At 41.7% G+C, this 12,831-nt stretch overlaps 1 protein-coding gene across 3 annotated transcripts in view; it reads left to right on the top strand.

Annotated features, from left to right (window-relative positions):
• Window positions 1-246: 246 nt before the first annotated feature.
• CRIM1 (cysteine rich transmembrane BMP regulator 1) overlaps window positions 247-12,831 on the top strand; it is a 145,627-nt gene continuing 133,042 nt past the window's right edge. For all 3 annotated transcript variants that reach the window (XM_034428173.3, XM_087883030.1, XM_034428174.3), the window contains exon 1: window positions 247-3,636. In XM_034428173.3, the coding sequence (XP_034284064.2) occupies window positions 2,823-3,636 (814 nt within the window). In that variant the 5' untranslated portion in view covers window positions 247-2,822. The remainder of the gene's footprint in view (window positions 3,637-12,831) is intronic.

A 12,831-nucleotide genomic window follows, 5' to 3' on the forward strand; every position in this document is an offset into this window, starting at 1 on the left:
AAGAGCCATTTGGACCCGTTTCCCATAGAAAAGAAAACACTGGGAGCCACAAAACCTGGGTGGGCGTGGCCAACTCAACACTCTCACCCAGTCACATGACAACCCCCCCCCGCCACACCTACCCAGGTTTTGTGGCTCCCAGTGTTTTCTGTGGGAAATTGGTCTCTCTCGGTCTCTCTCTCTCTCTCTCTCTCCCTCCCTCCCTCTCATTTCTGTTTTTCTTTTTCCTCTCCCACTTCCTTTTTCTTTCTTTCTTTTTCTTTCTCTCCTTCTCTAATTTGTTTCCCTCTCTTTTCCCTCTCTCTCCCTCCAGCTCTCTCATTTCTCTCTCCCTCTCCCGTTCTCTCTCATTTGTTTCTCTATTTTTCCTCTCTCATTTTCTCATTTCTCTCTCTTGCTCTCTCCTTTCTCTCTCTCTCTCTCATTTCTCTCTCTTCTTTCATCACCCAGAGGATGCTTTTCAATCAACGCCGCCAGTGGCACTGCTCAGCTGGAGGAGTAAAGAAGCTCAGGGCAGTGGGAAAAGGGGGCTGGCCCCACCGAACCTTGCGAGATCAGGCTCAGAGAAAGCCAGAGTGCCCTCGCCAAAGGCGCCTGCCCGTCAGCTGGTCAACCCACCTGCTCCCTGCGACTTTGGCCAAGCCCAGTCATTCACTTGAGGAGGGTATCCCCGCTCGTGCACACCCTCCTACAACAGCTGGCCAGGGGGTCTCGTAAGGAGGCGGAGGAGGGTCATCTTCAAGGAAGCCGTGGCGGCGGCTCATGCTCACTCCTCAGCTGTGGGCCTGTCCCCCTTTCCGTCGTACTCTCCTCTTGGATCCCATTCCCACCCTGCTAGCCCTCGTGTTAGCAAGGTTGGCGTCGGCCACGGCTGGGTTGGGCCAGTGTCTCGGGGCGAAGAGCAGGTCACGCAACCAGGTCGGCTGGTAGTGGCAGGAGAGGGGTCAAAGAGCCACATGTGGCTCTGGAGCCGCGGGTTGCTAACACCTACTTTAAGTGGATTAAGAAGTGAGAAAGTGGAGGAAACTCTCCTGAAATCTTCTACATGTGCAAGGCCAATCTTACTAGCAGGGAGAACCCTATACAAAAGCTTCTGGTAGGACAGGAATGGACATCAATCTCATGCATGCTGTACTCACTCCAATTTATAGAAAAGTGCTCAGCTTCACAGCTGATAAGAAGTCCAAAACTAGGCTATTCCTTCTAGTATGATGGTGCAGTAAGATTCAGATATCAATCCAAATGGTTACTGTGCATGGAGCTGGGATGAAAGACCATCCTGTACTTTGTCTTAGGTGGGAAAATACCTTTGGCCCATTCTAGGTCTGGGTTCATACAATATTACAACAAAGCTACACATTTTGTGGGTTTACACAATATCTTGTACATAATAACCAAGAGGTTGGTTTCATATAGTGTGTTGAGCCATCAAAATAAAACTGAAGTTGAATAGTAGTCTAGGTTAGTATGAATCACCAATGTTAGTATGCTATGCTGCTCTAGCCCAATGACTCTTGTGTGTGGAAAACAGATGACAAAGAACAGCAAACAGCAGCCACATCCACAGTTGGATAGCAACATCTATCCATCAATATGACTGACTGCAAAAAGTTAAATATGATTGGGTTGTGTTAGTGCTCAGATGGGAGGAAGCCACAAAATTCCAAGGCTGAGAAGTTGAAAACGTCGCCTGGAAGAAGGCAGTCGTAAACCACTTTGGTGTTCTTGTTAAAACCAAACACCCTGCAGGAAAGAATTAATTTAAGCAGCTGCAGTAAGGATTCAACTGCCAACACATGCCTCAGGTTGTTGCACCACCAGTTCATCCATAATTACAAGATGCACAGCTTTTGGCTTTACCTAACATAACAAGTGGCAAGCAGTTGTAGTTGTCCTCGGTCACAACTGTCTACCTTTGCCATTCAGTCTCACTCGGTGTTCAAGGAATGGGGGGGCCCCCCACAACACTGCCCGGAGTCTGCTGCAACTTAATCCCATCCATAGACCTGGCACCAAGGGAGCACCTGCTCTGGCAATCGCCCCACCTGCTCCCCGACCCCCACCTCTTCCTCCAAAAGACGACTTCAATTCCTGGTGGCCTCCCTCTGCTACCTAATGCACCGTTGAGGGTGGGCTGCGCTGACTGAGGCCAGCCCTCTGCGACACCCAGACGCCGTCGCCAGCAAGCCGGCACACGCGGTTAAGCAAGCGAGGACCACCACCGGGCCGTCGGGCTCGTCCCTTTCTGGCGGGCGCAGCGGGTTAGCGGCAGCATCCCCAGGAGAAGCGCTCGCCAATCGGGGGTCGAGCGCCCAAGTGCGCCGAGGCTGCCTTGTAAGACTAAGAGAGGCCGGTCACCGCCTAGGCACTTTCACCTGCGGGCGTCCTTTTGGCGCGGGAGCCGGGGTGAGGACCACCTCATCCCAAGCCCGGTGATGCCCGACCCTGGATGCCTCCAGCTGCTCTCAGGATATCATTGCAGCGGCCTTCGGGTTTCCTTTCGCTTCGGCCACACCCGCACACCCCCTCCACCCCCCCCACCCCCCATTTCTGCTTCTTCTCTTCCAGAGCTGCCCTCGGTTTAAATAGCGCCCCTCCCACCCCGCCTTGCCTTTCCCGGACTGGCTGGGCATCCCGCTTGACCTCCGCGGGGCCGCTCTCCGGGTCTCCCTGCCCGTCTCGCAAACCTCAAAGCCACGGGCAGGGGAGGGGCAGAGCGCGAGGTGAGAGGAAAGCCAGCGCCGTAGGGCCCGAACTGCGGCGCCTCTCGGAGAAAGTAAAGGGTGGGCGAAGGGGCGGGCCGAGGCGGAGGAGAGCACCCAATGAGCGCCCGGGAAAGCGGTCGGGGGCCGTGCCGGTCGAGTCTCTATCCAATGACCGCGGAGCAGCCGAGGGCGGGAGTAAAACGTTGGGAGCTGGGAGAAGTCGGAGAAGGCGAAGAGTCCGGAGTCGGGCGGCGAGTTGTCGGCGGAGGTGCTGGTGTTCGCTTTTGCTCTCGCTCCGGCGCCCGTTATACTAGCTGCGTAGTCGTTGCGCAGGAGCGCCCGGAGGTTTCCAGGAGTCCGGAGGGAGAGGACCAACCGGAGGAACGAGTTTCTTTGCCCGCCTGCCTCGAGGAGAACTTCAGCTGGACCGCGGAGCTGCTGGTCTGCAACAGGAAACTTTTCTGGAGCAGCCGGAGGAGGCAGAGCTCCGTCGTCGCCGTAGCGCGGCTGGGTTGCTGCACGCCGGGCTCGGGGAGTGCGAGTGGACTTGCGAGGGCTGCCTCGGCCCTGGCCGCGATGTCCCTGGCCACGGACGCCGCGGGGCGGAGGCGTCGGGGTGTCGGCGGCGACTGGCCCTTAGCCGAGGGGTGGCTGCTGCTCCTGGCGCTGCTGGTGCTCCCGGGGACGCCCGGGACGCGAGCTTTCGTCTGCCTGCCTTGCGACGAGTCCAGGTGCGAGGAGCCCAAGAACTGCCCCGGCGGCGTCGTTCTGGACATCTGCGGCTGCTGCTTCATCTGCGCCCGGCAGCGCAACGAGAGCTGCGGCGGCTTCTTCGGGCTGCACGGCGCCTGCGACCGCGGACTTCGCTGTGTGATCCGCCCGCCGCTTAACGGCGATTCTCTCACCGAGTACGAAGCGGGCGTCTGCGAAGGTAAAACGCGGAAGATCGTGGTCTTTTGCTCCTGTCCCCGGGGCGGATAGCCGCTCCGCCCCCGCGCGGAGCCAGGAGCCCGAAGCAGCGCGTGGCTTGGTAGGGTTGCGGGGCTCTGCCCCGAGAGAGAGGAAAAGGACCCCGTGAGCCCCCCCTGGCTTTACGCTGATATCACCCTCCCCAACCCCCCCTTCCCCAATAGTGGCGCTTCGCGGTTTCCTTTCCAGCCTCTCCATTTTTCCGACGCACAATCGGGGTGTAATGCAGCTATAACTACCTTGAAAATTCAAGGAAAGGTGGTAGCTTCTTCGAATCTGGCGTGTTCGTAGGTTCCATCTCTTCTCTCCCTCCCAAGAAATACTTTCCATTTGTCTATGTCATGCTCCTGTACATACATACATATATATATATATATAGTCTCCAGTATTTTTTTTTAAAAAAAGAATAAAGGAGAGAGGGGAAAGACGCTAATAGTGGTGCGCGCATGTTTCCAAGCACTGGAGGGTGTTTGGTTCTCCTGTTTCCTCTTTTACGCCGCCGCCACCCCCTCCTCCCCCCGCGCCGTTTTCTTGCTGTTTTCATCGGTGTTAGGTTTCAAGATGGATTTTAATTGGACCGCAAAAATAAAGCGGGTTTTTGTGGTATTAGTACAAAAATGTTAATTTGGACATCATTTCGTTCCTCTGACTTCGCTATTTTCCTGCTGGCTTTTACAACCGAAATCACGGAACAGGCTTACCTGAATGTAGATGCCTGTAATCGACCGACTCTTCAATCCATATATATGAAGCAGTTGGTTATTGATCGGGTGTCATGTGGAACTCAACTTTTACCTAATTATAGTGCTGAAAGGTGTCCTACCATTTTAATCTTTCTTAAATGTATTTTCAAAACATTACTGAATACAAATAAACCCTCTTTATTCAAATTATTTTGGAGTTCTGCTCCCAAGAAGGTTGAAAAGAGCAATTGCCCAATTATATACTTGTTGGCTGGGATGAGGAAAAGAACCAACTGTCTTGTTTCATTTCTTAAAAAAAAAAGTATCCTCCCCCCCTCTTTCTCTATGAAAAATATTGCACATTTTTCATAAGTATTCTTTATAATTAATATAATTGGAAACATTTAAATATTTTGTCTGCTAGCTGTCTGCCCAAATTGTGTGTGAGTATTCAGTCTCACCATTATAACTTTTCATTCGGAAGTCTAAGGGAATATAGTGCATATGACAATCAGAATCTTTTATGGAAAATTCCTTTTCACTTCCCTTCCATAAGAATGATCCACAAGAGGGCTGCAGAGAGCTCAAAAATTCCTCTGGAAAAAAAAATGGCAGGAAAGTCATCTAAACACTCCCAGCCATGCATAATTTAAAGAATTCTTAATTCCCTTTAATCCCTAAAAATTTCCAGATTTATCCTTTGGGGCAGCCACTACAGCTTATTTTAACCTTAGTTTTGTAGTTAAAATGCCTTTTTTCTAGTACAGGTGTGCTTCAGTTTAATTTAATTGGCAAGATGAGAGCTATCAGGATAGACCTATCAGACTTTTAATAACTTGCTTGGGGTTGTGATTCCTTTGCATGGAAGTTTTAAACTTAAAAGGAGTTATAAGGATATTGAGCTGAATGAAATGGCTGTTATGGAAAGTACATGTTTATGAGTAACTATAGAGAATGTTTATGCTAGAGCAAATTTTGCCATAACACCTCAACACCCTACTTCACTTTAGTTCAAACGTTTTTGACAGTTTTAATAATTGTTTAAAAGTAATGTATTTGATTGCCGGACTTCAGCTGTTACTTTGTATCTGGCATTCCCCTGCAGCAAATAGCACAAGTAATCTCTAGAGAGGAGACTTCAGGCAGTGACAGAAATGTAATATTTATCCCAGCTTTTCCTGTCCCAACTTCTCCAAGAATACAACCTGCAGAAATTAGCCAAACTATTTCCAGATAAATAGCTTACCTACACAACTGTAGTTTCATCTTCAAAGCTTTAAATGATGACTTCAGCTAAGCTCTTGGTAATTATAGCTAACTTTGGATTTTGCAACATGTCTATATGATTGAGCTTGTAGATAAGAATGTTAGTTTTGAAGTCTGTTGATAGTTCCAACAATTACATTAAGTTGTTGGATGAATTACTTGCTTTTCATCTATTAATTAAACATCTTTCAAAATTAGGAACACTTGTCATGAATATCGTATATGGATAAAAGCCTGTTTACCTCAAAAGAATAGGTCTTGTGTTTCCACAGAGCTTCCTCTTTGAGTCAGCTTATTCTGTTATAATTTTTGTGCTGAAATGACCCCTACTGGTCAGTATGTAGAACTTAAAAAAAAAACCTTTGAAAGATTTCGTGCCAATCTGACATTAAACTATGTTTTTTTATTCAGCCAATAAGTTACTGTTTAAGACAAATATGTATACTTGCCTCAAATCTAGTGAAAACAGGATTTTTGAGACAGGAATGCTGAACATAATTGAAAGTATTTAGTATGCTTGTAGTTTAATTAGAGATGATCTATGCTACATTTGCTTTACATATTTCATATAAATATGAAATAGCATCCTTCTGCCAGTAGTAGGATAAGCACAGATGGCAGTTGGGTCAGATTCTAGCAGGTCTTAATGTTATTGATACAATATTGGTATTGTGATCAAATTTGGTATTTGATCAAATACCAAAGGAAAGGTGTTCCGTATTGACATCTATAATTTAATTTGCCAAATTATTGAACAAATATACTTTTTTGTGGAAACAGCTTCATATTACTAGTGATAAAGAATAACTTTAAAATAATACAGACAAGATGATATTCCTTTAGAAGAAGGATGTTGAGTGTGGCTATTTGGAGGAAAAAGCCCTCAAGATTAAACAACCAAGTAGTGTTTCTCAGTGAAACATGTGTCAACCATATTTGGGCCAGAATCTGGCCCAAATATCCTAAGATACTGTTTAGATTTTCCTCCCAATCATTGAAGTCATAGGGTCCTTGTTCTGAAACCAACCCTTTTTTTGTACAATTGATACATTCCCATAATTCCCAAAAATGAATGTTAGAAAAACATATACACACCATATCTTCTGGAAACTTGTAGAGAGCCTTCATTGCATTAAAAAAGTAAGTCTTGGGTGCATTTTTTAAAATCACCATATGAGTATCCATTGTTATTTGAGCAATGTATCAGCTGGTTTCCAGGATGCATCATCACATTCACATTTTCCTACCTAGGAAAACTTAAGTTCCAGTCTTTAACCTGGAAATTGGCTGTTGTCAAAGGGACCGTCCACATATTCGGAACTTGTTTGCTTCACTTTTAATTGGATATATCCAGGATTCAATTATAATTTTATGTCACAAATTGATTCCTGTTCCTTTTGGTAAAAGTATTGGTATATGTTGCTCCATTCCTAAGGCTGAGGAATAAGGCATACGTCTGAATAATATAAAGTGTATTCAAACTTGGATATTGAAAAATGATCTCCCAAAAGTAAACGTGCAGTTAGAGTTACATTGGTGTAATGTAGCTGTTAGAGATCATTTCACTGAATTAACATTGTGCCTATATTCTGCAGTCTCCAATTAATTTCCATTTAAAGACAATGTAGCTATGGATGATTCAGTTCTTTTCTCATATTTATCCTTCACTTTAATGAATGGGTCACTGTTATGTTCAGATGTCTAAAGAGCTGTAATTTCCTTTTGTTGGTGAAATGATAATGTATGTTTGATCTGTTTGATTTTCTTCTTTTTTTCTTTGAGAGAGGTAAACAGATGTCATTTCAGATGGTTTTTCCAAGGAAAAGCCAAAACCTTGGACACTTAAGTGGTGCAAACTATAGTGATTCCTAAACCACTATTATAATTAACATTTCTAGAGAAAATGGAGATCTGTAAAGTTGATGAAAGTCTTGGTTATATCTTTATCCTTATAATAGAGTTAGATGTATTTGTTTTGTGCTGAACTCCCAAATTTTGTTTGCATTACCATACTTAGTTATTTCTAAAGATATACATAAAATGTAAGTTATCAAAATTCTGTGGATTTAAAATATTGCTAAAGTCAATAAACATTCTGCAATTGTTAATGTGTTCTATTATAGATTACTGCTGATATGGCTCTCTTTAAGCAAAAACTGTAGATAAAGCAACATTTATTTAAAAAAAAACTGGCAGGATTATGAGACAGCCTGTTCAGGCAAATCTGTTTGCTATGAAATCATTCTGGCTTAAGCTCTCTGCATCTTTTGTGTGAATACTGCTTGCAATATTTAGGACACTTTCAGGCTCTGTATTGAATGTTGAGGCTTAGTTTTTTCCATTCTCCTTGCTTGTATTTGCTTGTAGCTGCTTTTTATATTTAATTTTCAACATGGTTATATAGGGTTTAATGAACTCCCTATGTTACCATTTCTTCCATTTTGCAATAGAATCATTTCAAAAATGGGATATAAATAAGGCTCTCAAAAGTGTGTATTCATATTTTGTGCCATGAAACTTTTATTAAAGATTATCATATGTAGAAAGCAACTTACTGTACTTAAAACTTCATTCTTCAAATTAAATTTGAAAGGTTTTCTTCTTGAACAATAAACTTTTCAAATGTATATCATGTTCCATGAAGGGTGCTAGATAGCAGAGATTGTTTAAAACAAGAGTCCTGTGAATACAATATTAGTTTATATTATAACAATTTGAACAAAGCAGTTAAAAGACAAACAGTGATAGATGGAAGCATTTCATATTGACTGTTATAATAGTCATGTATGATTGTGCCTCCCTTTTGGACACTTTGTTTTAGCAGTCTTAATTTTTGTATCTCCTTATGTTTGCTTGAGTTGTATGATAAAGTTGTGGAAACTAAAAGAAGGATAGACATGAATATTGTGTACTTCTATAATTTTAAAGAAAGTTATGTTAGAAGACTGCTCCAACTATGATACAGTGGTCTGAAGAATATAATATCTCTTTCTATAATCATTTATATAGCACAAGTATGATCCAAAGAGCTGGTTAGACTTCATGTACTAGTTTGTATGTTTAATTCACTCTTTTCCTATTCATAGTCAATTAAACTGAATATTAATAGTATAATGCTGCATGACTAGGTCAGTGAAACTTTTTTTGGTTTCAGGTAGGAGGGTTGTATTCTTTTATAAATGAGGCACAATTTTTATTGTTGTGAGAAAGTATAACTTGAATTGTTTTAGGTGCTATTTATTTATATGTATGTACATGTGTGTGTGTGCGTGTGTGTGAGAGAGAGAGAGAGGGAGATGGAGATGATTCTCTGATCTGCAGTGATAGCAGTATTAAAGATAAGCTAATTGAAGAGTACAGTAAAGTGGGAAATGAGATTACCTAGAGAAATTATCCTTAGTTTTATGTAAAACTGTTGTAATTTAAAATGCTTTTTATTTTAAAAAATGAAGTAATATAATGAAAGTTGGATCAGAGAAGCCAAAGATATGCAAAAGCGAAGGGCAAAAAAACACAAAATGGAACAATAAGAACATTTTTAAATATAAATTGTTGAGACATGATAACAAAGGAGTGAACATGATGCTCAAAGAGAACATTGTATATTTGACAGTAAAACACTCAGAGACCTTTTCACTAGAGTGATATAAAACATCAGTAAAATAAATACCTTGTTCACTCATGACCTAGTTGTCTCCCAATGAACAATTGCAATGTGCTCTACATAGGGTTACCCTTGAAGAGTATCTAGAAGCAGCTGCCTAAGATATTATGAGTGCCTCAAGGATGGCACATGTAATACCTTTACTACAGAACCTACCTTGGGCCCAGTTTGCTTCTGGGGCCAATTCACAGTCATTAGTTATTACCTTTAAAGTTCTATAAGGCATGGGGCCAAATTACCTGAGAAACCATCTCAGCCTTATCATATCAGCCCATAGATGGTCAAGTAGGGAAGGTATGATATAGACCCTATCAGTTAAATAATTTCAACTGGTGGGGTCCAAGAAGAAGGCTTTCTCTGCCACTGTCCCCACCCTCTAGAATACCTTCCCTCCAGATATAAAGCAGGCCCCCACTCTCCTGGGCCTTTTAAAGGAGTTTGAAGACATGACTGTGCCAACTCACAGGTCTTACTGAGGACCACACAACCCTGGAATAGTTGGCTTTTTGATGGCCTTACCCTCACCTTTTAACGTATTTTTGTTTCTATCTAACTCTTTTATTGCTTTTTCATATTTTTATATGGTTTTTAGGTATTTATGCTGCTATTTGTACATTACCCAGAGTCACTCTGCAATTAAGATGAATGGTATCTAAATCTGACAAATAAAGAACATAAAATAGTTAAACCAAAAGAAGAAATAATGTAGCACATAAAGGAATCCTGCAGGACTCCTTGCTGCAGGACAATCAGCATGGATTCTGCAAAGAGAAATCTTGCCTTACCAAACTCTTAATAGGTTTTTAGGGTTGTCCGGATTGCACAGTTGGATTTTCAAAAAGGCCTTGGTAAAATTCCTCACTGCAGGCTCTTCAGTAAATTTAGTGATGACAAAATAAGAAAACTTGTTGATAACCAGTTAAAAATCCAGGCATCACCGTATAGAAATAAATAATCAGTTTTCTAAAGGGAGAGATGGAGTCAGTTCCACAAAGATTTGTGTTACAATGCTTGTTAATTCCTAGAAAATTATCTTGATTTGAATGCAAGCAGTGAAATAGCAAGTTTATGGATAACTTCATACATATATATATTGTTGAAGTCTGAACTGTTCGAATCTAATCTTTTTAGGGTTGAAGTGGCTAGTGAAGACATCAATTCAGTGTGTGGCAGCTGTGAAGAAAGCAAATTGCGTGCAGGGATCATTAGGAAAAGAGCTGAAAATAAAATTGCCAACATTGTAATGTCTTCATGCAAAGTTATAATGACTGCATCTGGAGTATTATATATAGTTTTGATTGCTATACTTGGCAGAGGTTGTAATGGAGCTGGAAAAAATAAAAAAGAGAAATATTCAGAGATTTAGACACCTTCCTTGTAAGAAACCACCTTTCTTCATGTAGTCTGATTCCCAAACTATGTTCTGTGACAGCCCAGGGTAACATTTTTGTGATGTCTTTTTGCAGTATCATAACTTTGTAATACTAAGGGTGCTGTGAACTAAGAAAATGTGGTTGCTCTGATAAGAACAGAAAATTATTGGGGGGGTGGGGTAGAGTCAACATATATGAACACATGCATAGCATAAATAAAATAGTCAAGAATTTTCTTTGCCTCTTCAAGACTGAAAGTTACTGCTTAGTCGGGAGCCAGCTACCTACAAATACTGTAAGAAACAATGGTGAAGAAGAGTGACTATTTTCTGCCTGCAACCACTCCAAAGTCATCTAGTTAGTCATTGTTGGAAGTGAAATTTTGGATGAGCTGTAACCTAATCCAGCAGGGTTGTTGTCATTCTCTGTATGTATGCAGGTTCTTTCAGCCTATTAAATTCAGGGTTCTGGTGTTCTAGGTGGGAAGAATCCACCTAGTTGATGTTTATTTCTTTTATGATGGGTGTTTCCTAGTCAATCTGATGCCTTGCTTTATATGGCAAAATGAATCAGCATTTACTTGATTTACAGACATTCTATGCATGGTTATGCAGAGATGATTCATACTTTACACAGGTGAAGAGGCAAATGGCTATTTACAAATCTTGGTTAATGATATATACTTACTTGGGAAGAAAGCTGCTAACATTACAAACAAGCTTCTTCCTGCCAGTTACCAGGATTCCTAAGAGTAGGTGCTTGTAATCTCCAGTGCATGCATGTCCAAGATCTGGCAACATCCGGCAATTTGCGATTTTGAAGAGCCAAGAACAATCTTCTGGCATGCTTTTTGCTGTTTACAAAATCCAGTAGTGTTGTTTCAGTATTATTTTACATGTTTCCATTACACAGTTGATTGTATTACTCAATTCAGCGAACCTTTTAAGTGCCATGGAACCTTTTGACATTTAAAATCTTTGGATTGGAAGGATGATTTCCAAAGCTGTTTATATGTCACTCTCAAGTGAATGAATATTCCATATAGATTTATTTCATTTTCCGATAGTCAGTGAGATGCTTCAGTTGCAGTCATAATTGTATTCTCTCTTCATTACTTTGACACTATTCTGTGATTCCATTTCAATCCATGTTATAAAAATGTTCAGAAGACTTCTGTTCCTTTTCTGATTCCAATTGCAAGCATGTAAATACAATCTGGATTCAATGTTGCTCTTCAGTGTCTTTAATTTCTGTCAGGGAATTGCGCAGCAGGTGTCCAAATGAAGTCAGAGACGCTGGCATGAACTTGTAGTTTTATACAAATAAATGCATTTTACATCTATATTTACAGCAAATAAGATGGTCAGGCAAACAGGAGCATCATGAGTTAAATCACAGGGCACATAGAAGGAAAAGGCGGGAGAAAAGGGAAACTCCCCCTCCATACGTACAGCAACCAATCACAGCACAGATTGCCTAATGCAGGAGCCAGCACTCTCCAACCAATCAACTATAACTGTGTGTTGTGGCTCACTGCACAACCCCACTGCTCCAGCTACTAAATTTAAATATCTGAACAATTTCCAATTGACAAAAGTCCCATTAATTTCAGTGGGAATTAAGCACAACCAGCTTATCTTTCCTATTCAGCATATGGACACAAAAAATACTTTAAAGAGAATATCTGACTGAAACTCTGACAACCAATGGGCCAGTCATCAAGATTCTTGGATGTTGGTACTAAAGCACCAATAATTTCTTTTCAATTTTGGATTAGTTTAATTAATTGATGCTGATTCTCCCAAACTTGATTTTAGGTACAAAAAATATATGTCTAAGCCTAAGTACCATAACTTTTTTCAATGACTGAGTCATAAAATGACATTGGCAGATGTTGATTCATGCTATTATTTATTAACTGTCACACTGCACACAGAGAATGCCAAAATCCTTTCTAGTGTGATTTAATTCTCATACTAATATAGTCATCGTTATTAGAATTAACTGCTGATTTATCTTTAGTGATTTTATATAATTTGTATGTGTAGCTCTTGCTTTAGTTCTGTACATTTATAATAAGTTTTATTCATTTATCTATTATTGCTAGAATTGATGAGACAGTGTTAAGGCATGTCCCATGTATATACCGCTTCACAGTGCTTTACCGCCCT

The sequence above is a fragment of the Pantherophis guttatus genome, chromosome 1, assembly GCF_059756535.1.
Source record: "Pantherophis guttatus breed Tessera chromosome 1, ASM5975653v1, whole genome shotgun sequence".
NCBI classification, from domain to species: Eukaryota; Metazoa; Chordata; class Lepidosauria; order Squamata; family Colubridae; genus Pantherophis; species Pantherophis guttatus.